This window comes from Schistocerca cancellata, chromosome 5 (genome assembly GCF_023864275.1).
Source record: "Schistocerca cancellata isolate TAMUIC-IGC-003103 chromosome 5, iqSchCanc2.1, whole genome shotgun sequence".
NCBI lineage: Eukaryota > Metazoa > Arthropoda > Insecta > Orthoptera > Acrididae > Schistocerca > Schistocerca cancellata.
Window position 1 is genome coordinate 243,045,857 of NC_064630.1, and position 24,353 is coordinate 243,070,209.

Here is a 24,353-nt window from a genome sequence, read left to right on the forward strand (position 1 = left end):
CTCTTTTATTTTCTTCAGCTGTAAAATGGAATTATTTATTTGCAGCTTCTCAGTATATTCTTTGCGTATTTCAAGGAAAACGGAACAAGGCAACTGGATTCATGTCTTAGCGAGCCATGCGCGAGGCAACTGCGTGGTACACACACACACACACACACACACACACACGCACACACGAAGAGGGGGGACGACTTGTTTACAGGAGCGAAAGCCTTGCCCGGCAGGCCGCTCGTTTTATTCGTTTCGCATTTTGCAAGGTTGCATGACGACAGCAGGAGGTGAGGCTGTAACACTTTGGCCAGGAGGCGCGTCGCCTCGGAAGCTGCGAGCTTGTGGGAGGTGGGGAATACTTACAAGACAGTGGGCGCTCTTTGTAGACTTAACCAGGTCACTGTCGCCGCAGGGAACAGCGGCGCCGAAGGGGTAGCGCACGAGTTAGTTTAAGAAATGTTTCACAGTATGCCGCGTAATTCAGTGGCACTACTTTCCGAGTCATGGACGATGGTTAGAGCACCGGTCCTAACACGGGCACCGAATTCGCATTGTTGCCGGTTGCCAGCAACAGTTTGGGTAAGGTCATATTCGTGCTTTGCACTTGAAAAAAAAAAAAAGTTTATCCTACACACTGTGTCTCGCTTGCTTATGTTGAATATATGCCGGTATTACTCTATCATATTTCTTTCGAAAAGAAATACGATCAAATACTCGTCAAATTTCTTTGACAAAGATGTTTGACGTGGCGCTAAAACGGGGTATTGCACTGTCATCATATTTTTCGTCAAATATCAAGATGGCGAACAACAACTTGTTATTATGGGCTACAGTTGTTACTACCACACTTGCATTGTGTGTGTATTTGGAAGAAAAGCGACGGCAGAAAAGGAAACATACTTGGAATAAGCCAAAGGTATTACGTCAAGATAGTAAATGCATTCAGCAAAACTTGTTTCGAGAGCTGCAAGTGGAGGAAGTCAAGTTTTAATATAAAAATTGCTTACGAATGGATGAGAGTATTTGCTAAGTACAGTGGCTTCTCATTTCACAAAACAGAATACTCTCTAGAGAAATGCTATATGTACAGAAGTCAGGCAAACTGTGACAGTCCGATTTCTTGATACAGGGGACAGCTATTCGTGTTTACAACACAGCACTCGAATATGACATTGCACATTAACCATAATTCCAGAAACGTGTGAAGCGACTTATGGATCACTGAAGGGGGAATATGTGAAGGTAAATAAGCAGTACACTATATGGACAATAAGAATTGTTTTCATTTTTCAGTAATTTAATTAATGGAATAAGTGTTCCAACAATTATGGAATTAATAAATGTACAAAACAGATGAAGCGCCTTTTAACTTGTGGCATCCAGAGTTCAAAAATAGACAAAGTAGAATCGAGAGCTAAGAAAGAATTTTTTTTATTTTCGAGTTGGCCACCTCTATTCTGGCGTGCTGGAAAGCTGACTGGATATTTCAAGATGAAGAGGTGGATGGCTGTAGCTGTGATGGTGGACATGAAGTCGCCTGCAGCATATTCCACCTGCCCATCGACACACAATGCAGAGTGCCCCTTGCTCACCCCCGACATCTAAACCGAGCATTCCACACACATATTCGTAAGCAATAAAAAATATACGTAAGTTCACAGAAAATTATGTCACGAACCAGCGTCTGTTTTGTAGAAAACAAATGCAAATATGTGATCATTTATCCCACTTAGTATTACGGATGCGAGCAGAACTCAATCAAAATACGAGCAACATATTTACAATGCACTTCGAAGAGTGCAATGCACACGAGAAGTCGTAATCAGAAGCACAATGTGGTGCAACCACTATGAGACAAAAAGAAACATGGAAAACTAGAAACCAGCCAATAAGAAAGCGAATTATGGTTTTGATAAATTTGCAGCGCTCCAAGTGGCCTGGCAGCGAACGAAGGTCGTGTTAACGGAATACCCTATATGAGTTTCACCCCCTTTTCATGAACTATCCTCCTAGATGTGCAGAACTGAATATGCTGTGTCTTTTTAAAACTAAGAGTGACACCATGAGAACAACTTTTACCATTTCTTCTGTTTTCATATACATCCTTGGCATTGAGTACAATACTAGTATCATCTGCAAAAGAACTAATTCTGCTTGTTGTATGTTAGGTGAAAGATCGTCTACATACATGAGGAATAATAGTGAACCTAAAACGGAGCCTTGAGGAACCCCTTGCGTCTTTTCTTCCTAATCAGTACTATGTCCCCAGATTATATTGGTCGAATTAGTAAGTACAACTTTCTGCATTCTTTTGGTTAGATTCGACATTATCTATTGGTTGACTATACCATTTATTCCATTAAAGTTCAATTTGTCTAGGAGAATACTGTGATTCACACGGTCAAATACCTTAGATAGGGCGCAGAAAATACTATCCGGCATTATTTTACTATTTATTGCTTGTAAAATTTGGTGAGTGAACATGTAAATGGCATTTTCAATAGAGCAACGCTTCTGAAACCCAAAACTGCGATTTGCTGTGGATATTATTGCTACTAAGGTGAGATACTATTCCAAAATACTTCTCTGCTCTTCGCAGAAGAGCTTCTGTAAAGTTTGGAAGGTAGGAGACGAGATACTGGCAGAATTAAGGCTGTGAGTACCGGGCGTGAGTCGTGCTTCGGTAGCTCAGATGGTAGAGCGCTTGCCCGCGAAAAGCAAAGGTCCCGAGTTCGAGTCTCGGTCGGGCACACAGTTTTAATCTGCCAGGAAGTTACAGGTCGGTAGTTATTGACTTCTGTCTTATCATTCTCCAAAAGAGGCGTTTAACAATTCATTCTCCAAAAGAGGCGTTTACCAATGCATAATTCATTCTGGCAAAATGCCTTGAGTTAGAGACGCATTACGTATTTCAGATAAGACTTGGCTTATTAAATGGGGACAAATCTTTAGCACTCTATTGGAAACACCATCGAAACCAGATGAGCTTTTATTTTTGAGAGAGTGTGCAATTTTCCTTCTCGACTGATCCAGAATTGGGACGCAACTGTCAAGCTACAACAACAAAAGAAACAAAAAATGCAACAAGAATGGAAGAAGCATTGATGCTGTAGGTCAGGTCTTTTCTCAGAGGTGTGCAGTGCAGTTAGCACTGTGCCGAGAGCAGGCACTCACCTGGTCGCGAGTCTAGCTGCGGCGACAGATAGAGCCCCTTGTTGGTGTCTGGGAAGACGACCCAGTCGATGAAGGCCGAGGTCACGTTCAGCGACAGCCAGCCCTCCGTCGTGGTGGTCGAGTTGACGCTGTCCAGGTACGACAGGTGCTCCCTAGAACGATCAGACCACAAACACAATTCGTCAAAGTCGGTCCCGTTATCCTCAGCTACATATAGTCTGTCATTCCTACTTGGCCACCTCACTATTTACGCCTTTTATTTTAGCATATACACTGGGAGAAAAAATTAGTAAACCTGGCAAAAAGACGTCGATTTTGATCTGATGACGTCGTACGCACCTGGGGGATAGCAGATATACTGATAATGGTTTCAATGTCGTTCGGCAACAGCTACCGTAGTGGCACAGTTACCAGAGAGCCATCTACACTCATGCTTATAAATTAAGAACAATGCTGATACATGGTGAAACAGCGCTCTGGTGGGCGGTTTGCGGGTTTAATCACCTTGGGGTATGACCATGCGGTGCATTTGACCTGTAGTCGTCGCAAAGTGGCCCTGGCAGCAGTCCATATGCGCAGAGGTGTGTTGGTGCATGTCAGAGTACGCTGCAGCGAGTAAGTGTGCAGACGTTTCAGACGTGCTATTGGTGACTGTGTGTTGGAAAAAGAACACATATTGATAACGCTTTAAGGGGGAGAATACTAGGGCGACTGGAGGCTGCTCAAACACAGCAGGTCGTAGCACGGGCCCTCCGTGTGCCACAAAGTGTGATCTCAAGATTATGGCAACGATTCCAGCAGACAGGAAACGTGTCCAGGCGCTACAGTACGGGACGTCCACAGTGTATAACACCACAAGAAGACCGATATCTCACCATCAGTGCCCGCAGACGGCCACGGCGTACTGCAGGTAGCCTCGCTCGGGACCTTACCGCAGCCACTGGAACAGTTGTCTCCAAACACACAGTCTACAGACGACTGAACAGACATGGTTTATTCGCCCAGAGATCTGCAAGGTGCATTCCACTGACCCCTGATCACAGGAGAACCCGTAAACCCTGGTGTCAAGAACACAGTGCATGGTCATTAGAACAATGGTCCCAGGTTATGTTCACGGACAAGTCCAGTTATAGTTTGAACAGTGATTCTCGACGGGTTTTCATCTGGCGTGAACCAGGAACCAGATAGCAACCCCTTAATGTCCTTGAAAGGGACCTGTATGAAGGTCGTGGTTTGATGGTGTGGGGTGGGAGTATGACTGGTGCACTACATCCCTGCAGGTCTTTGACAGAAGAACTGTAACAGGTCAGGTGTATAGAGACGTCATTTTGCACCAGAATATCCGCCTTTTCAGGAGTGCACTGGGTCCCACCTTCCTCCTGATAGATGATAACACACGGCCCCACCGAGTACCTTGAAACAGAAGATATCAGACGAATGGAGTGGCCTGCCTGTTCTTCAGACGTAAACCCCATCGAGCACGTCTGGGATGCTCTCAGTCGACGTATCGCTGTACGTATTCAAACCTCTAGGACACTTCAGGAGCTGCGACAGGCACTGGTGCAAGAATGGGAGGCTATACCCCAGCAGCTGTTCGACCACCTGCTCCAGAGTATGCCAACCCGTTGTGCGGCCTGTGTACGTGTGCATGTTGATTATATCCCATATTGATGTCGGGGTACATGCGCAGGAAACAGTGTCGTTTTGTAACACATGTGTTTCGGGACGGTTTTCTCAACTTATCACCAATACCGTGGACTTACAGATCTGTGTGGTGTGTGTTCCCTATGCGCCTATGCTATTAGCGCCAGTTTTGTGCACAGCCACGTTGTGTGACAACACATTCTGCAATTATTCTTAATTTATGAGCATGAGTGTATATCAGTACTTTAATAGGAAATGTTCACAGTCAGAAGGCTCAGTGTGGTACAAACGTGTGAAGGAAGCAGGCAACCATGCCACGGAGATGCAGTCGTGCTTCCTACAGTCAAGTGAGCGAGCTTGGAAGGGGTCAAATTGTGACCTTCCAGTGGCTGGATGGTCCTTTCGGAGAATTGCCACACAAGTTGGACGTGCTGCGTCAGTTGTGCAACAACGCTGGTATCAGTATTCACGTGAACATTCTCATACCTGTAGACGAATTCTGGACGTCCACGCAGCACAGATTCTCGCCAGGATCGTCGTATTTTAAGGGCAGGAGAGCCAGACGTACAGCTAGTACAGCACGGGTAACACGGCTTGTGAGCTCAGACATGTCAACACAGACTGTTGCGGACTGGTTATTAGCAGTGGGACTACGGGCAAGCATACCTCTGCCCATCTTCCAGTCACGCCACAGCGTCGACGTGCACGGCCCCGCTGTTGCCGTCAGGGGATCACTTGGAAGATGCAATGGCACGCTATAGTCTTCAGTGATGAAAGCAGATTCCGACTGCACGCAAGTGATGGTCATTTGCTTGTAGACCTAGACCTGGTGAGTGCTGTCACACAGAGTGCATTCTTCGACGACACGCTGGCGCTACCGCTGGGGTGCGATAAGCTACAACTCTCGTTCAGCTTTGGTGTTTTTGGAGGGAACGCTAATCAGCGCTCGGAATGTGCAGAATGTTGTCAGACTGGTTCTTTTGCCGTTCTTGCAACAGGAAGGTGATGTGTTGCTCCAGCCAGATAATGCTCGTCCACACATTGCCTGTGAAACTCAACATGGTCTGCATGACGTGCAGCTACTTCCCTGGTCTTGTCTGTAATCGAGCACGTGTGGTATATGATGGAAGGAGAAGTGGCTCGCGCGACTCGTCAACCAACAACTCCCTTACAGAACTACATGAACAGGTCGAGCAGGCAGTGCGTAACGTATCCCAGGACAGCATTCGCCTTCTGTACGACCGACTGGATGTCAGAGTCTGCGCCTGCATTGCCGCTCATGGAGGCTACACCAATTATTAATATGGGAGTTTCAGCATGGGTCGATACCTAATACCTCAGAAGCGCTTCTGCTATTGATTCGTAAAAGTAATCATTTCATGGACTCCATAGGCACGTTGCATTAAGAAATCCTGAGTGAATTGGAAACTTGTAAAAGGGGTGTCCGCAGTTTACATGTAAGAAACAAATGAAATTCGCGAAACGAAAAACTATTCTCTTAATAAATTTATGATATGGAAAATGATTTCTTAAGTAAGACAATAAGACAATTTTTAAATAATAACCTCCGAGATTAAAAAAAAAAATAACCAGGCACTACGCAAAAGTTAACCGAACGGGACGAAAATCGATAGATGTGACGTACATATAGAGACAAACAAATGATTGTGGGTGACGTATTCAAGAAGGAGAGTTTCACAAATTGAGCAAGTCAGTTATGTGTTGGTCCACCTCTGGCCCTTATGCAAGCATTTACTCGGCTTGGCATTGATTGCTATAGTCATTGGATGACATTCGAGGGATATCGTGCCAAAGTATGTCCATTTGGCGAGTTAGATCGTCAGAATCCCAAGTTGGTTGGAGTGCCCTGCACCAAACGTCGTCATCTGGAGAGAGATCCGACCACTTTGCTGGCGAAGGTAGGCTTTGGCTAGTACAAAGGCAAGCGGTAGGAACACTCGCCGTATGCGGACGGGCATTATCTTGCTCAAATGTAATTCCAGTATGGCTTGCCATGATGGGCAACAAAACGAGTAGAATATCGTGGACGTAAGGGTACCACGGATAACAACCAAAGGGGTTCTGCTATGAAATGAAATGGTACCGCAGACCATCACTCATGCTTGTCGGGCTGTATGGCAGGCCACAGTCAGGTTTGTATCCCATCGCCATCCAAGGCGTCTCCAGACATGTCTTTGCTGGCACCGGTACTCAGTTCGAAGCTGATCTCCTCATCGAAAACAATTCTACTCCAGGCAATAATACTTCAGGTCGAATGTGCTTGACACCACTGTAAAAGCGTTCAGTCCCCTTTCTGTTAGCCGCCTGTTAACGGTCCTTTTGATCACTGAAGCACCAGTTGCACGTCGGATGGATCCGGGGCTCTGAGAGCCTCTCTAGCGATTGCTCCGTCCTCGCGTTGTATCTGCTCTCTAGGCCGACCGCTTCCTTCTTGACGCTGTGTTCGGCCATGGTTCACCCGTTTCTGGCAACATTGTTGAATAGTGCATCGCTCCTATTCAAATGTCGAGGGATTCGCAGATTACTTAAACAGCTCTCTTTGAGCCCAGCTACACCTCCTCCCTCAAATGCTGACATCTGCGTATATCGTCCACGGGCCTGTCTGTGAGTCGCAACGTAATTGCTCTTGAAAACAGGAATAATACTGGAACTCAATACTTCGTAGTATATCCCTTTGACATTATAACCGCTTCCAAAAGTTCTTGCATGTTACTGTATTTTACGGTGCACTCAGGCCTAATTAGTTCCCATTCTTTCTTCAGCTCCTTTTTCATATCTTATTTCGAGTTGGCTGTAGTACTCCTGAGTTCGTGCGATAAAAACTGTATGGATTAAGTTCTGATAACTGAGATCGTGTCTAAATAATTTACTTACCATTATAAAGAGACTATTCTTTAGCAAGGTATGAAGAGGAACATTTTGGGAGTAAATCTAATTCACAATTTCTTCACGATTCTCTGTAAATACTTTTGGATGCTGAGATATTGCTTGCTGTCGGTCATAAGTAAATTCCGTCGCATCTGATGACAAATGCACCTCCTTACCAAAAAACTTTCCCCAGCCAAGTTTTACAATAAGTTGCAAATCTTTAGCCTGTAGCGCATTTGGATTTCGCTGTATCACAGTTCTTCTGTCTGTCCTAAAGGCTTTGAATTTGCTCTCATCTGCTATTGTAAAGCATCGTTCCCCCACTCTGGTCCTTCATTAATGGGATCCCTTTCTTGAGCCTTAAGAGAACACCACCATGCTTTTTGTTGATATGAAAATATCAAAACCAAATCAAAATTTGGCTTCAGTTTTTACAGAAAACCTACTGGTACAGGCACAACTATACAGAGCCCACGAATTCCCAGTTCATCATAGAGAACTCGAAAAATAAATAGAAACCATAAAATGAACCGCAATAAACTATGCACGCGATCCTTTACTCTTTAATAAAATGTCACAACAGATAAAAAAAACTGAAAAACAACATCAAACTACACTCAAAACTGACAGCACCCCAGCAGTTAAATAGGTAAAATTTCCATATCTTGGTATAATATCTCACAAATTAGCACGCTATTCAAAAAGACAGATGTAAAAGTCAGCTTCGGCACCAGCAACAACTTCAATAAAATCGCCAGATACAGATCTTGATGCATCTGGCATTTAAAAAACTACCTGCAGCCAATGCAACAAATATTACATAGGCCAAACAGGCAGAAATTTCAGAACTCGATTTAAAGAACGTATAGACTGCTACCAACTGCTAGATAAAGGTAACAATCTGCAATAGAAACACACGTTAAAGACTAAGATCGCCCTTTAAAATTCGAACACAACTTTGAAATTTTGCACAAAAAAGAAAAAAGTAAAAGAATGGATATCATAGACGAATTGAAAATTTTCTTTCTCAATACAAAAAATGGAGATAATATTCTTAATGAGTTAACCGAATTCAAAAACTCAAAATTCTTCAGCAGCCTTCAGCCAGTTCTAACGCAACAGATTTAAGATGTGCCAATGTGAAACAAACGACCTCAAGACTCTCATTTTCGCGAATATCGCTACAAATTCGATAGTCGATACACATCCACATACTGCAAGGCCTCCATATTGTATTAAGTGTATAGTGTTTACGTGTATAGAGAGAAATATGTGCAATGAATTAGGTCAAGAAACAGTGCCCAAACAAAGAGTGCACTTGCGTAATGTTACACAACAGCTCTGCCAGTGTACCAATAATGCAAACGACGCTTTGGGATGCCAGAATCGTGAGTGAACAACTGCCGTATAAAAAAATGTATCATACGATTCACGCACCATAACTAATGCAAAACTATCTGCATCCCGCAAAGGCTATGGCATCAGTCACAATAAATAATGAGACACGGATCCACACTAGAAGAAGGCATCACTGTACATCAATTTCTGATCAACAACTGTCCCGCTCCCACCCCACCCCCACCTGCGAAAAAAAAATCGGCTACCACTCAAGCAGCGTAAAGCGAACAAAACGTTTATGTCAAAACAGGGAAATTTATTATTAAGTAACAATTTTCTGTATGCATAAACGCCTGAAAACGGGCACAACAGGCTCCAAATGAGTTGCAATGTGTTGAATTAAACACAGAACAAATAAAAGTAACTGGTAGCAGAAAATACAAATAAACAATTATTTCACACAGTCACGGTTCCGAAACGCAACCAGTATGACCACAATTAATAAAATTGTTTATTATTTCAAAGTAATGGGCACTGCCTTCATGGAAAAAAGTTTGCGGTTATCTACGGAGCTATGATTGTTCACAAATGGTTCAAATGGCGCTACAGTCTGGAACCGCGTGACCGCTACGATCACAGGTTCGAATCCTGCCTCGGGCATGGATGTGTGTGATGTCCTTAGGTTAGTTAGGCTTAAGTAGTTCAAAGTTCTAGTGGACTGACGACCTCAGAAGTTAAGTCCCCTAGTGCTCAGAGCCATTTGAGCCATTAAACCCAATCAAGTCTCTGTGGGACCATCTCTATCGGGTTGTTAGCGGCATGGGTCCTCAAACGAGAAACCTAGCGTAGCTGGCGGCGCCACTGCAGTCGGCGTGGCTCCACATCCCTGTAGGTTGTCACATTAATGTGACCGGACAGTGTAAGATAATTGACAATACTGTCTCATGTACGGCGTGAGAATAACTGTTGTTTACACGCTATTTTAGCGGTACAATTTCGTATGTGTGCAAAAGGACCAAGCCCAAGTCAATAAGCTCTCCAGTTGCCCGTCCAACTCCGTAAGTGTCAGGGATGAAATGACGAAAAAAATAAATATTTTTACAACCTGTGCCACAGAACCTAACATGATACACGAATCTCACGGTGCTGGTACCCGGTGCGCACCGCATCCCTCCCGCCCCTTTCCCGCCCCTTTAGCTGCGCCACTGAGCAAGACAGAGCCTGAAAGATGATATAGACATCCTTCGTGGGCGAGGTTAAGCTCGAAGTAAGCAGTGTATATTGGTGTGTCATGCTTCCCCGTCCCATTATAACTCTGTACCGGGCTGGAAAGCTGTAAAAAGGGAAAAAAAATCCACACACAAAAGGAAAAGAAAAGAAAGAAAATTAAGAGAAGAATACGCTTTTTCTTCTGACGACATCCGCGTCGAGAGATCCCAATAGCACCTTCGCGCTCAGAATCTCTTAGCCAAGAGAAAACTATTATCATCCAAAAATACGGTAGAATGCAAAACATGCGGATGTAATAAATCACAGTTTTCGCAAAGAACTGCACCGTTCACGGAGCCTCAACAATTTGTGGAATAACGTGAGGCAGAGGAAGATGTGCGCGTGTGATTCTCGGCGTAGCGTGCGCTTGTCGCATTCCGTGGAACAAGTGCCTCGCATGACGTCAGCCTTGAATTGGGCGTCGCTTCCTACAGCTCAGAAGCGCCGCTGCCTGGCAAACACGACTGAAAAGTCTAGGAGAGGTCAAAGGCTCAGCAACAAGCGACTCAACTGATTTCATATGGCTTCTGTAGCACCGCTCGAACGGACTTGTGTCAGTAAATGAGTGTTTCACGTGGCGGCCCGCCCCTTTCGTTTCTGTTGAACAATATTTACAGCTGTTCTCACATGAAAAAAGGTTAGTTAGTGGCAGAGGCGTCGCTAAGAGCAATACCGCCAACGGTAGACAAAATTCAAGAGGGGCAAAAGGAGAATAGTGCGTATTCGACGATGACATCATTAGAGACCGCGAACTGGAGGATGCAGAAGGAAATCGGACGGGTTCTTTTCAAAGGGACCATCCCGGAATTTTCTTCACAGAAAATGCAAATTTGAATGGTCGGACGGGGATCTGAATACAATTCCAGCGCGTCTAGCCGGCACCACTGTTCTCGGTGATTAAATCCACGTTCACGCCATCTTGTCACATTTTCTCGAGTTCTACATCGAGTATCTAATGACGCAAGTCCATGAGAGTGGGACACGTGTATTAGAGAACCGGCAAAGTATCTTTACCCCTTTCCAGGTCTCTGTTTAGCACGCTTCCTATACACTCACTGTTGCAGTTTTCACAGAGAGCCGGCCGGAGTGGCCGTGCGGTTCTAGGCGCTACAGACTGGAGCCGAGCGACCGCTACGGTCGCAGGTTCGAATCCTGCCTCGGGCATGGATGTGTGTGATGTCCTTAGGTTAGTTAGGTTTAATTAGTTCTAAGTTCTAGGCGACTGATGACCTCAGAAGTTAAGTCCCGTAGTGCTCAATGCTATTTGAACCATTTTTTCGCAGACAACACCAACACCTCCACTCCGCAAACCATCGTATGGCTCTTAGCGAGGGAGGTACACAGTGGACGTGTATATCATCTCCTCATCCCCCACCCCTCCGTCCTTTTCCTATACCAATCGCGGATGTAGCGAGAGAAGAAACACTGTCCGTATCCCGAAGTCCAGTGGAAAATTTTCCCAATTTCGGCGTCTCGTCTATTACGTGAGATCTAAGGCGCAAGAATCGCATGGGTAGAGATCTCCCACTAGAGTTGGAGTAACATGGGTTACGACATTCGCGGTATGGGCACATGCTTATCATGAAGCAGCAACACTCCTTGGTGCACCATTCCACATGCTGCCCCATACACATTCTTCATTATCCGACGTATGTCTACCAATATTCATCCTTCAACAGCCAAGAAAAGAGTAACAGCACGTTCGTCCTGTTTGGACGCATTTGGTAATAACGTTGCCATAGTCCACGTTTCTGCATTTACCGCACACACGTCGGAAAGACACGAATGCCACTCTAATCCCTTGCCTATAGATTCGGTGCTTATACTCCTGCATCAGGGAGAGAATAAGGGAACCATTGACAGGAATGGGATAAAGAAATACAGTAGAAGATGAATGGGTAGCTTTGAGGAATGAAATAGTGAAGGCAGCAGAAGGTCAAGTAGGTAAAAAGACGAGGGCTGCTAGAAATCCTTAGGTAACAGAAGAGATACTGAATTTAATTGATGAAAGGAGAAAATACAAAAATGCAGTAAGTGAATCAGGCAAAAAGGAATACAAACGTCTCAAAAATGAGATCGACAGAAAATGCAAAATGGTTAAGCAGGGATGGCTAGAGGACAAATGTAAGGATGTAGAGACTTATCTCACGAGGGGTAAGATAGATACTGCCTACAGGAAAATTAAAGACACCTTTGGAGAAAAGAGAAACACTTGCATGAATATCAAGAGCTCAGATGGAAACCCAGTTCTAAGCAAAGAAGGGAAAGCAGAAAGGTGGAAGGAGTATATAGAGGGTCAATACAAGGGCGATGTGCTTGAGGACAATATTATGGAAATGGAAGAGGAGGTAGATGAAGATGAAATGGGAGTTATGATACTGCGTGAAGAGTTTGACAGAGCACTGAATGGCCTGAGTCGAAAAAAGGCCCTGGGAGTAGACAACATTCCATTAGAACTACTGACAGCCTTGGGAGAGCCAGTCCTGACAAAACTCTACCATCTGGTGAGCAAGATGTATGAGACAGGCGAAATACCCACAGACTTCAAGAAGAATGTAATAATTCCAATCCCAAAGAAAGCAGGTTTTGACAGATGTGAAAATTACCGAACTATCAGTTTAATAAGTCACAGCTGCAAAATACTAACGCGAATTCTTTACAGACGAATGGAAAAACCGGTAGAAGCCGACCTCGGGGAAGATCAGTTTGGATTCCGTAGAAATGTTGGAACACGTGAGGCAATACTGACCCTACGACTTATCTTAGAAGCTAGATTAAGGAAAGGCAAACATACGTTTCTAGCATTTGTAGACATAGAAAAAGCTTTTGACAATGTTGATTGGAATACTGTCTTTCAAATTCTGAAGGTGGCAGGGATAAAATACTGGGAGCGGAAGGCTATTTACAATTTGTACAGAAACCAGATGGCAGTTATAAGAGTCGAGGGGTATGAAAGGGAAGCAGTGGTTGGGAAAGGAGTGAGACAGGGTTGTAGCCTCTCCCCGATGTTATTCAATGTGTATATTGAGCAAGCAGTGAAGGAAACAAAAGAAAAATTCGGAGTAGGTATTAAAATTCATGGAGAAGAAGTAAAAACTTTGAGGTTCGCCGATGACATTGTAATGCTGTCAGAGACAGCAAAGGACTTGGAAGAGCAGTTGAACGGAATGGATAGGGTCTTGAAACGAGGATATAAGATGAACATCAACAAAAGCAAAACGAGGATAATGGAATGTAGTCGAATAAATTCGGGTGATGCTGAGGGAATTAAATTAGGAAATGAGACACTTAAAGGAGTAAAGGAGTTTTGCTATTTGGGGAGCAAAATAACTGATGAAGGTCGAAGTAGAGAGGATATAAAATGTAGACTGGCAATGGCAAGGAAAGCGTTTCTGAAGAAGAGAAATTTGTTAACATCAAGCTTAGATTTAAGTGTCAGGAAGTCGTTTCTGAAAGTATTTGTATGGAGTGTAGCCATGTATGGAAGTGAAACATGGACGATAAATAGTTTGGACAAGAAGAGAATAGAAGCTTTTGAAATGTGGTGCTACAGAAGAATGCTGAAGATTAGATGGGTGGATCACATAAATAATGAGGAGGTATTGAATAGAATTGGGGAGAAGAGGAGTTTGTGGACAACTTGACTAGAAGAAGGGATCGGTTGGTAGGACATGTTCTGAGACATCGAGCGATCATCAATTTAGTATTGGAGGGCAGCGTGGGGGGTAAAAATCGTAGAGGGAGACCAAGAGATGAATACACCAAGCAGATTCAGAACGATGTAGGCTGCAGTAAGTACTGGGAGATGAAGAAGCTTGCACAGGATAGATCAGCATGGAGAGGTGCATCAAACCAGTCTCAGGACTGAAGACCACAACAACAACAACATACCTGCATCGGTGTCGTGTCGTGTGCTACGTTGCATATACCGTGCAGCAATGCCCTCAAATATAAACTTTTTGATCGCTCCTTATATGTACGGAAACTATATGTACGTCCTAAGCTGGGGTATTCACAGGAATTGTGTCAGGACGCAAATTTTGGCACCACGTCGCGAATTCGCCCGCTTTGTGGATATGGGACTCAAAATTATAATAAACCATATAGATCTGATAAATTATATGTTTTAGAGACATATTAAGTCTCAACTTTATCTATTAGGTAAGAAGGGAAACATCAAGATGGGCTGATGCTGAACTGGAGTTTGTATTAGGGAGGGAGGCATGCTAGCGTATTCCGTGCAGTTGTGTTAGCTGCAGTGCCAGCCAGGGTGGCGTAGTAGTTACCGCATCTGACTAGTGAACAGGAGACCCACGTTCGAATCCCGGCCTCGCAAATCCTACAGAATATGAATGAAAAAAACTTTTGTTATCGTTTTTTGTTTTTAATGTTGATAAACATTTTTCGTTTTTTGGGTACTTTTGTGTTAACAGCTTGAACTGGCTTTCTGAACTACCAGTTCTTGAAAAGGCAAAATACAACTGAGTACGCGAGAAACACTGTGATCGTAAACCAGTTCCAAATTATTTGAATGTTTGCCCTTGAGGCTTGTTTGTTGTTATTACATTACAACGAAACTTGCTGTCGAATTGAATTAAAGTTGCTTGGAATGAACAGGTAAATGTATTGGGATCATTGGCATACTGGCCATGATAGAGACTCTCCACCCATGATAGTAGCTTCACTTAAATTATCTCGCTTACTTTTAATCTGTGAACGAGTAGTATCACAAAGTTTTGGACGTTTCAGGCTGCGTAGAAGTATTCTAATTATAAGCCCAGAAACAATAAATATAATTTTCCTAATATTCAAGTTTTCTGTTGAAACAGACTGTGAGGAAGAAAACAAAAGAGCACATTATTGTGTCTACAAATTTTTGTATAAAGTTATATATACAGTGATTAAAAGTAAAATTATGGGCCGGCCGGTGTGGCCGAGTGGTTCTAGGCGCTTCAGTCTGAAACCGCGCGACCGCTACGGTCGCAGGTTCGAATCCTGCCTCGGGCATGGATGTGTGTGATTTCCTTAGGTTAGTTAGGTTTAAAGTTCTAGGGGACTGATGACCTCAGATGTTAAGTCCCATAGTGCTCAGAGCCATTTGAACCAACTAAAATTATGACGTATTTAGCCTTGCATATATTAAAATTAATAAAATGCCCATTTTATTAATTCTAATGTGTATACAGCTAAACACGATCTGATTTCTAATGTCATAATTTTAAAATTAAAATTTAAAAAAATGGCAATTTTATTAATTTAATATGTACACGGCTAAATATGATCTAGTTTTTAATGTCACAATTTTAATTTTAACGTTTTAATGTAGTTTAGCACGATAATGTTCATTCACGATCGCGCACCCTCCTTGTGCAATAAATAATTGAAAGTGTTCCCAAACTTTATGTACACCCTGTATTTTATAACAAGTCCTGTAGCATAGTTCTTGCGATAATTTTTTAATCATGTATGTGTTACTAACAATGAAACAGTTCCTTGTTTATTTCCTGCAGCAGCCACAAAAATGCAAAGTGTTCTATAGGATGACGAAAACAAACATTTTTCTGACATATCTGATAAGAGAAAAATTAATGCATTCAGGCACTTCACAGTAATTACTTGTTTCATTTAGGCAGAATTAATGGCAGTGACCGTTGTCCCGCATATTGTGCTTTGCATCAGGCGTACCTTATCAAATTCGTAAAACTTGCTGACGCAAACTGACAATGCACAAATGACTGAGCTTTATCAACACTGCTCCAGTGATAAACGTAAAATGACGAAGAGCTATCGGAAATCATACTGACCGAGAACTTTCTGAATAGCGCTTAACATTGTCGAAAAATTTCTTTTATCGAGAGGCTGAATCGCACTATTAGTTCCAGGTGCAATCCGAATTATATTAACAATCTTTTCGTTGTCCTAAAGACAAAAAATAAGTATCATTATGTGCACCGCAAGAGTCCAACAAAACCAATTAATTAATTTCTACAACTGATAAGAAGAAGTTTCGGATGTAATATTGAAAATTATTCTCTCCAACGTTCCAGATTTCACCACGTCAGTTAAAGGATTTTTGCAAGTAAACATTTCTTTTTTTCATTGGCTTTGTTGTATAGCATTCATAGTCTGCACAAGCGACTCCCTTTTTTTCGCTCGAATCGATAAAGTGTGATTTGCACGCAGTTGTTGCACAGAACCTGACTGATTTGCTTTTTAAACACCATTTGAGGTGGTAACAAGAAGCTTCATCTTCACGTCAGCTGCGAATTTCTCTATAGTTTTACCTATTAACATCTCCTATTCATGGTTACTTGAAGTGAACATAGTAATTTACCGACATTCTTTTCCATAAAATGCAACGAATTGCAAAATGATTTAGACAAGATATTATATGGTGTAAAAAAGCGATAATTGACTCCAAATAAAGAAAATAGTGAATTCATCGATATGAGTACCAAACGGAATCCGCTAAATTTCAGTTACACGATAAATCACACAAATCTAAAGGTCATTATCTCATCTAAACACATAGGGATTACAATTAGAATAAGCGAAATTGAAACGATCACAAAGACAATGTTGTGGGGAAAGCAAACCAGAGACTGGTACAACAATGAGAAAATGTAACAGGTCTGCTAAAGAGAATGCTTACACTAGGCTTGTCCTCTCTCTTCTGCAGTACTGCTCTGCGGTGTGAGATCCGCATCAGATAGACTGGCGGACGACATCGAAAAAGTTGCAGCTCGTTCTGTATTATCGCGAAATAAGGGAGAAAGTGCCACGGATATGATACATACAAACAAAGGCGTTTTTCGCAGTGACAAGACCTTTCCATGAAACTTCAACCATCAGCTTTCTCAGGTCTGTGTGCGATTTTTTTTCTTTTTTTTGCGCCCACCTACATGGGGAGAAATATTCGTCATAATAAAATAAGAGAACTCACGAGCTCGCACAGAAAGACTTAAGTGTTCTTTTCCCCGCGTGCTGTTCGAGAGTGCAACGGTAGGGAAGTAGCTTGAAGGCGGTTAGATGAACCCTCTGCTAAGCACTTAAATGTTAATTGCAGGGTAATAGTGTAGATGCGGATGCATGTTCTCTTCGGGCTAGGAAGGTATGTATTTTTGTTCTGGAATTTAATTAGCGGAACAATCATTGTTCGAACACAGTTCACAGACTCGTCAGAGTTATTTCGTTTCTCCTAAGTTTTCACAATTCCTAGCGAAATGTAGACATGTTTCAAACGAATGTCACATATATGTAGGTCTTCACGAGAAGTACGTGATTTCGACTGCAGACCACGTTCTTTATATTTCATCTTTACAAGGTTGAAAAATTAGTTGGATTCCACGTTACTATGAAACTCTGCAGAAATACAGATGCTATAATGAGGCATATATGAAGAAAACACAAAGAAAATTAATTCATTTTCATCCCCATTGTTAACACCTAGTGACACCGGAAAGGCAACTGGTAATTATTATGGATATTAAGTGACCTGCAGATCAGACCAAACAGTAACTGAATAGTTGTGTCAAAGTAACTATCAACGCTTTATAAATTACGATTACGTCGTGCCGCGTTTCCTGTTTACCAAGGTGTCGTCAACCAATGATATGTGCATGATACATTTTTACAGCCAAATGGCGAGCTACGAATTTGGCAATTTTCAACATTTGTTTTTAAAATACACGTGCTTGGAGTGCACTTTAGCAGCTAAAATTCTGACATAAATTTTCTTTCGATGAATTTTTTCTCTATAAAAAATTTCATGGCAGGTTTCGACATACCCGACTGGATTTCCCTTGTAAGAATGGGTCTGTCTTACAGTAAGTCAGATGCCAATCCTCTTCAGTCATGTGCGCAGCATGAATGATTTTTGGGACAATAACCGATTTTCATCAACCTTCATGAAAGTCATCCTGACAGAAGCAGGCCACCAGGAAATTCTGCAAACCAATTGCAAACAGTCTTTACCGAAGGTGATTGGTTACAAATTGTAGGAAGCGATTCGAGGCATTGTTGCAGTGTTAAGCACTTACCAACGCCATAAAGAATATCCAACGATAGCCAATACGAGAAATGTCCACTTTTTCAGAGCACTGTTTCTTTAAACGCTTGTTGTAGGATGATGTGACAAAAATCACGGGATACCTCGTAATATCGTGTTAGACCTCCTATTGCCTAGCTTAGTATAGCAACTCCACGCGGCATGCACTCAACAAGTCGTTGGTCCCGTGAGGAACTACTCAGCCACGCAGCCTCTGTAGCCGTCCTAATTGCGAAAGTGTTGTCAGTGAAGGATTGTGTGCACGAACTGACCTCTCGAAAATGTCCCATAAAAGTTAGATGGGATTCACGTCGGGCGATCTGGGTCGACAGATCATTCGCTCGAATTGTTCAAAATGTTCTTCAAACCAATCGCGAACAATTGCGGCATGTGACATCGAGAAAATTCCATCGTTGTTTGGGAACATGAAGTCCATGTATGGCTGCAGACGGTCTCCCAAGTTGGACCAGGGGACCCAGACCATTCCACCATCTTGGACAGTGCCTTGTTGACAACTTGGGTCCATGGCTTCATCGGATCTGCGCATTAATAGAACCCTCCCATCAGCTCTTACCAAATGAAATCAGGAGTCATGTGACAAACCACGGTTTTCCATTCGTTCAACCGATAGGTAAAGTAGATGCCAGACTGAGATTCATCGGAAGAATCCTAAGGAAATGCAATCCGAAAACAAAGGAAGAAGGTTACAGTACGCTTGTTCGCCCACTGTTCGAATACTGCTCAGCAGTGTGGGATCCGTACCAGATAGGAATGATAGAAGAGATAGAGAAGATCCAACGCAGAGCAGCGCGCTTCGTTACAAGATCATTTAGTAATCGCGAAAGCGTTACGGAGATGATAGATAAACTCCAGTGGAAGACTCTGCAGGAGAGACGCTCAATAGCTCGGTACGGGCTGTTGTTGAAGTTTCGAGAACATACCTTCACCGAAGAGTCAAGCAGTATATTGCTCCCTCCTACGTATATCTCGCGAAGAGACCATGAGGATAAAATCAGAGAGATTAGAGCCCACACAGAAGCATACCGACAATCCTTCTTTCCACGAACAATACGAGACTGGAATAGAAGGGAGAACCGATGGAGATACTCGAGGTACCCTCCGCCACACACCGTCAGGTGGCTTGCGGAGTATGGATGTAGATAGGGTCACGAGCCACAGAACGGCGCTGCAGGCGATGTGTTATTAGCAATGGCACTCGCGTCCGTTGTTCGCTTTTTTTTCTTTTTTCTGGTTCGCTTTAGGGCGCAAAAACAATTGAGATCATACGTGCCCAAGTCGTAACCTTAGATCATCAAGAAGTAAAAGAACTTAAAAACGACGATGCGCCAAGCCCAATCGACGGAAAGAAAGCGAGCTAAGAACAAAGACTTCTTAGAGGAGAGAGGTCCAAAAAATACACTGTAGAGACAGCAGAGATGCCGAACCAAAGATTAAATTCCTTTGGCATTTTGCTAGGACGGATAAAAAGTAAAAACGAGGTCGACAGCCTGCGCATCGTTCGCTAAAACAGCCGCTAACTCAAGACGGCAAACATACATTAGAACGTAAGTTGTTAAAAAAAGAGCATTCGGTCAGGAAATGGCGAACCGTCAAAAGATGAAGGCAATGAGCACTAAGTGGCAGGGGATCACCCCCTTAACAAATGGCGACGACTAAAACGACAATGCCCCATGCCAACCTAGCTAAAATGATCTCGCGGCTAGTGGGTCGGGATGAGATCGGCCAAGCCAGGGAGGAGTTTTAATTCCTCAGGGTTTATTCCCGTGAACAGAAGACCAGTGGTGACGCCCAAGTAACACCACCTGCCGAAAGGTGGTAATACAGATCATCCGAAGGGATGGAAGAGCTAACAGACAGAGTTAGGAGGGCTGCAGCCTTGGTCGCAGCGCCAGCAGCCTCATTTCCTGTCAGACCGACGTGGCTAGGAATCCACATGAACATCACAGTAGCTCCCTCAACAGCGAGCAAGTGGAAGCTTTCTAGCACAAGTTGCGCTACGGGATTGACTGTGTACAGCACACAGAGGCTCTGAAGGGCAATGAGAGAATCGGAATAGATGACACAATTAAAAAGCCCGTGTCACCGGATGCACTGTCCGGCCTGAAAGAGGGCGACTAGCCCTGCTGTAAATATTGAGCAGTGTTCTGGAAGCCATGAATTCCCGTCGTGCGGCCACAATCACGTCGGCAACTGTTTCAAATGATCACCTGAGTACAAAAGACAGCTCCACCAATTCACTGCCCTTTTATAACTTGTGAACGCGATGCTTCCACGGTCTGTGTATGTGCATATCGCTACGCCAAGAATTTTGTCACCTCAGTGTAATTCAATTCTCTCCTCTTTCATTAACCTTTTCACTTATTCTAATACCAAACACGGTTTCAAAAGTGCTAAACTAATCAGTATAATTCTTAACGCCTCCGTTATTTTGTTATTATTATTAGTGTTGCCATTATTATTTTTTTATTTACGAATTGACCACTTAGGATCACTCTACAATTTTATTTCTCCTTTGTCTGAAGATTCCTCTTTGTACATATTCCTTCATATGGACGCTGTGCTGTTGCTTCTGTTCATCCGTCCAGGCTCTTCCAGTCTTCTTAGTTCTTTCCACTTGAAATCCTTCCAAATTTTGAATCATGGTCCGAAATATATCCCTATTTAATATCTGAACTTCCTGAATGTTGAACCTTTCCAGATCGTTACGAGCATGCTTAATCCATGTCGCTGTTGTCTTCTTTTTCCAGAGATAGCCGAATATCCTTTTGGTTGACCCAGTTTTGTTCATTCTGTACAGGTGTCCTAGACATGATAACCTCCTCTTCTTCACTGTCTCCGAGATTTTCTCCGCCTGTTTGTAGATTCCATTATTGCTTCGAAGTTTTCAGCCAGTTTCAACCTGAGTTGGACCCATGATTTTCCGTAATATTCATCTTTGTAGCATCTCCAGCTTTTCCAACTTGTAATTCACTGAGAGGCATTCGCTGGCATACAGAGACTGTTTTTACCACAGCACTGGTGTGCTTTATTTTGGCATTACAAGAGATGCACTTTTTGTTGTAAATGTTTTTAGTTAATCCGTAAGGTCTCTCCATTTTTGAGGTCCGGCCCCCACAGCAGCTTTCTCCAGTCCATTCTCTTGTATGGCTTCACCGAGGTATTTGAAATTTTTTACCCTCTCAATCCGTCCAATCTCTATTTCGATGAACTGTCGTCCATGTTTGTCACTTGTCATGAATCTGGTGTTCTCTTTCGAGATCCTAAGTCCTGCCTTGCCAGCGATCCTTTATAGTAGGGTGATGTGTATGAGCGCTTCTTCTAAGTTCTCTGAAAGCGTTGCAAAATCAACAGCAAAAGCCATGCAATTGACTTCGATTCCTCCCGATTTTCTTCCTAGACTGGGCTAATCCCTTGATTTTCAAGTTCGGAATTCCAAATTCTCACAATCTTCTCCAGAACACAGTTAAATAGTATTGGTGATAATCCATCGCCCTGTCGCACACATGTCTTGATTTCAAATGGTTGGGACAATTCTCCCATACACTTCACTTTGGAAGTCGTGCCTGTTAAAGTTTCTCTGATAATGTTTGCTAGCCTGTTGTTGACCACAAATTCTCTGACGATGCCATCTAGGGTCTCTCTATCCACGGAGTCAAAGGCTTTTTTAAAGTCAATGAAACAAACCACTATATTTTTGCCATTTAGTATTGTGTGTCGGATTATTGATTTCAAATTAAAAATTTGTTTAGCACAGGAGCGGCCTTTCCGGAAGCTCCTTGTATTCTCCAAGTTGTTTATTATTATTATTGTTATTACTGGAAATTATTACTTTTTACTAATAATGCACATTATTTATTGAGTTTGTTATGAAATAACTAATTAATATAATTCTTAATTCCTCCATTAATTTATCATCATTATTAGTGTTACCATTAGTATTATTACCAATTATTATATTCATTAATAGTGTAAATCGTTGTTGTTATTATTATTATTATGTAATGTTTTTGTATGTGTTGTTCCTGGTCAGATGTAAGAAAGTCCCTTAGGTGTGCGTTCGTAGGCTTTCCCAGCGTAATAAGTCTTGAAAGTCTCTTCGGGTTTGCTGCCGGATCCTAAAGTCAACTTGACTCGATATTTCGGCGACCAACTGGTCGCCATCTTCATGGAGAATGCTGCTTCTGCTGATGAGTCCCGCTGAGAACTGACGATTTTCTTTGGCTGTGTTTAAGGAAAATGGATACTCAGAGAAGCAGATTCGTCGTACTATCGAGTTTGGACCATCTCTACAGGTGCATGAAGAGGAACATAAATCGGTGGCCTTTCTTCCTTATGCTGGAGGCACATCTTTTAAGACTGGACGAATTTTGAGGAACTTTAACATTAAGAGTGTGTTCCGTCCACCTTCTAATATTAGGGCACTACTCGGCTCTGTGAGATGATTTGGGGCTTAGGAAACCTGGTGTATACAAAATTCCGTGTCAATGTGGGAAGGCTTACATTGGCCGTTCGATTCACACAGTTCATGATAGGTGTGTGGAACATCGCCGTCATACGAGGCTACAACAGCCGGAAAAATCGGTGTAGCAGAACACTGCTTAAATGAGGGCGACAGTATGAAATTTGATGATACTGTGGTAGTTGCCAATATATAAGGTTTTTGGAACAGTGTCTATAAAGAGGCGATCTAGGTTGGCGGATAATTTAATCAACAGGGACAATGGGTTTCCTCTTAGCAGGACGTGGAATCCTGTACTATCTCGTATCAAAACTGAACGCTCTTCGGTGCGGCCCTGAGTGCGATATATCGTTGCCGCCAGTGTTCCACTAAGGGCGGCGCCACCTCCCTGTCTTGGAGGGCAGCAACCGTGATGGGCGGCGCATGCGCCGTGTACTGAATGGTGGCCTATATAGGACGTCGATTTGCAACCTATCGACAGTTTGTAAGTAGGCTGTTTATATTTTCTTATTGGCAACGTTACGTAGCGCTCAGTATGAAAATCACTGGCTGTGCTGTGTGCAGCCTGTGGCTAGTTTGCATTGTTGTCTGCCATTGTAGTGTTGGGCAGCGGCAGCTGGATGTGAACAGCGCGTAGCGTTGCACAGTTGGAGGTGAGCCGCCAGCAGTGGTGGATGTGGGGAGAGAGATGGCGGAGTTTTGTAATTTGTCATGAACTGCTATATATATTATGATTATTAAGGTAAATACATTGTTTGTTCTCTGTTAATATCTTTCATTTGCTAACTATCCCTATCAGTAGTTAGTGCCTTCCGTACTTTGAATCTTTTATTTAGCTAGAAGTAGTGGCGCTCGCTGTATTGCAGTAGCTTGAGTAACGAAGATTTTTGTGAGGAAGTGATTTGTGAAAGGTACAGGTTAATGTTAGTCAGGGCCATTCATTTGTAGGGATTTTTGAAAGTCAGATTGCGTTGCGCTAAAAATATTGTGTGTCAGTTTAAGCACAGTCGTGTACAATTTTCAAAGGGGACGTTTCATATGTCGACCCTTAGCCAAGGATAGCTCACTGGAATCTTCTGGTTTTTTTCTTGTAGTTTGTGTAATTAGTGCAGCTTTTGTTTATTGCTAGCGCGTAATTGTAGAGAAAATCTCCTTTGTAGTTGCAGTCTTTCATTGTTGTACAGTAAAACAGTTGTGGCATGCATGTAGATTTGCACCAAGTATTTCGCAGCTGCGCTTGCAATTAACTACATATTATTTTCAGTGCTATGTTAATGTGTTCTCTTATTTTTGCACTTCAAATTGTGCTTTTCTGTGTTATCATGTGAAATATTGTGACAATAATGGCGTGTGAAAAACGTAACACTAGGCTCCAAAGTAAACTGAAAAATAATAGTGACGACGAGCGTAGCTTATCAGTACCACTGTGTAGTGAATTAACAGACATTCGAAGTAGTAATTTGGTAATTGTGCATAGGGAAATGGAGCGGGCAGCAAATAATGGTGTAGGCAGTGAAACAG

At 42.9% G+C, this 24,353-nt stretch overlaps 1 protein-coding gene across 4 annotated transcripts in view; it reads right to left on the reverse strand.

The window, feature by feature from the left end:
- LOC126187864 (protein 60A) overlaps positions 1–24,353 on the reverse strand; it is a 437,325-nt gene that overhangs the window by 32,123 nt on the left and 380,849 nt on the right. For 2 of the 4 annotated variants that reach the window (XM_049929183.1, XM_049929184.1), the window contains exon 3: positions 3,166–3,317. The exons of the other annotated variants lie outside the window; for them this stretch is intronic. In XM_049929183.1, the coding sequence (XP_049785140.1) occupies positions 3,166–3,317 (152 nt within the window). The remainder of the gene's footprint in view (positions 1–3,165; positions 3,318–24,353) is intronic. 4 annotated transcript variants of the gene reach the window in all.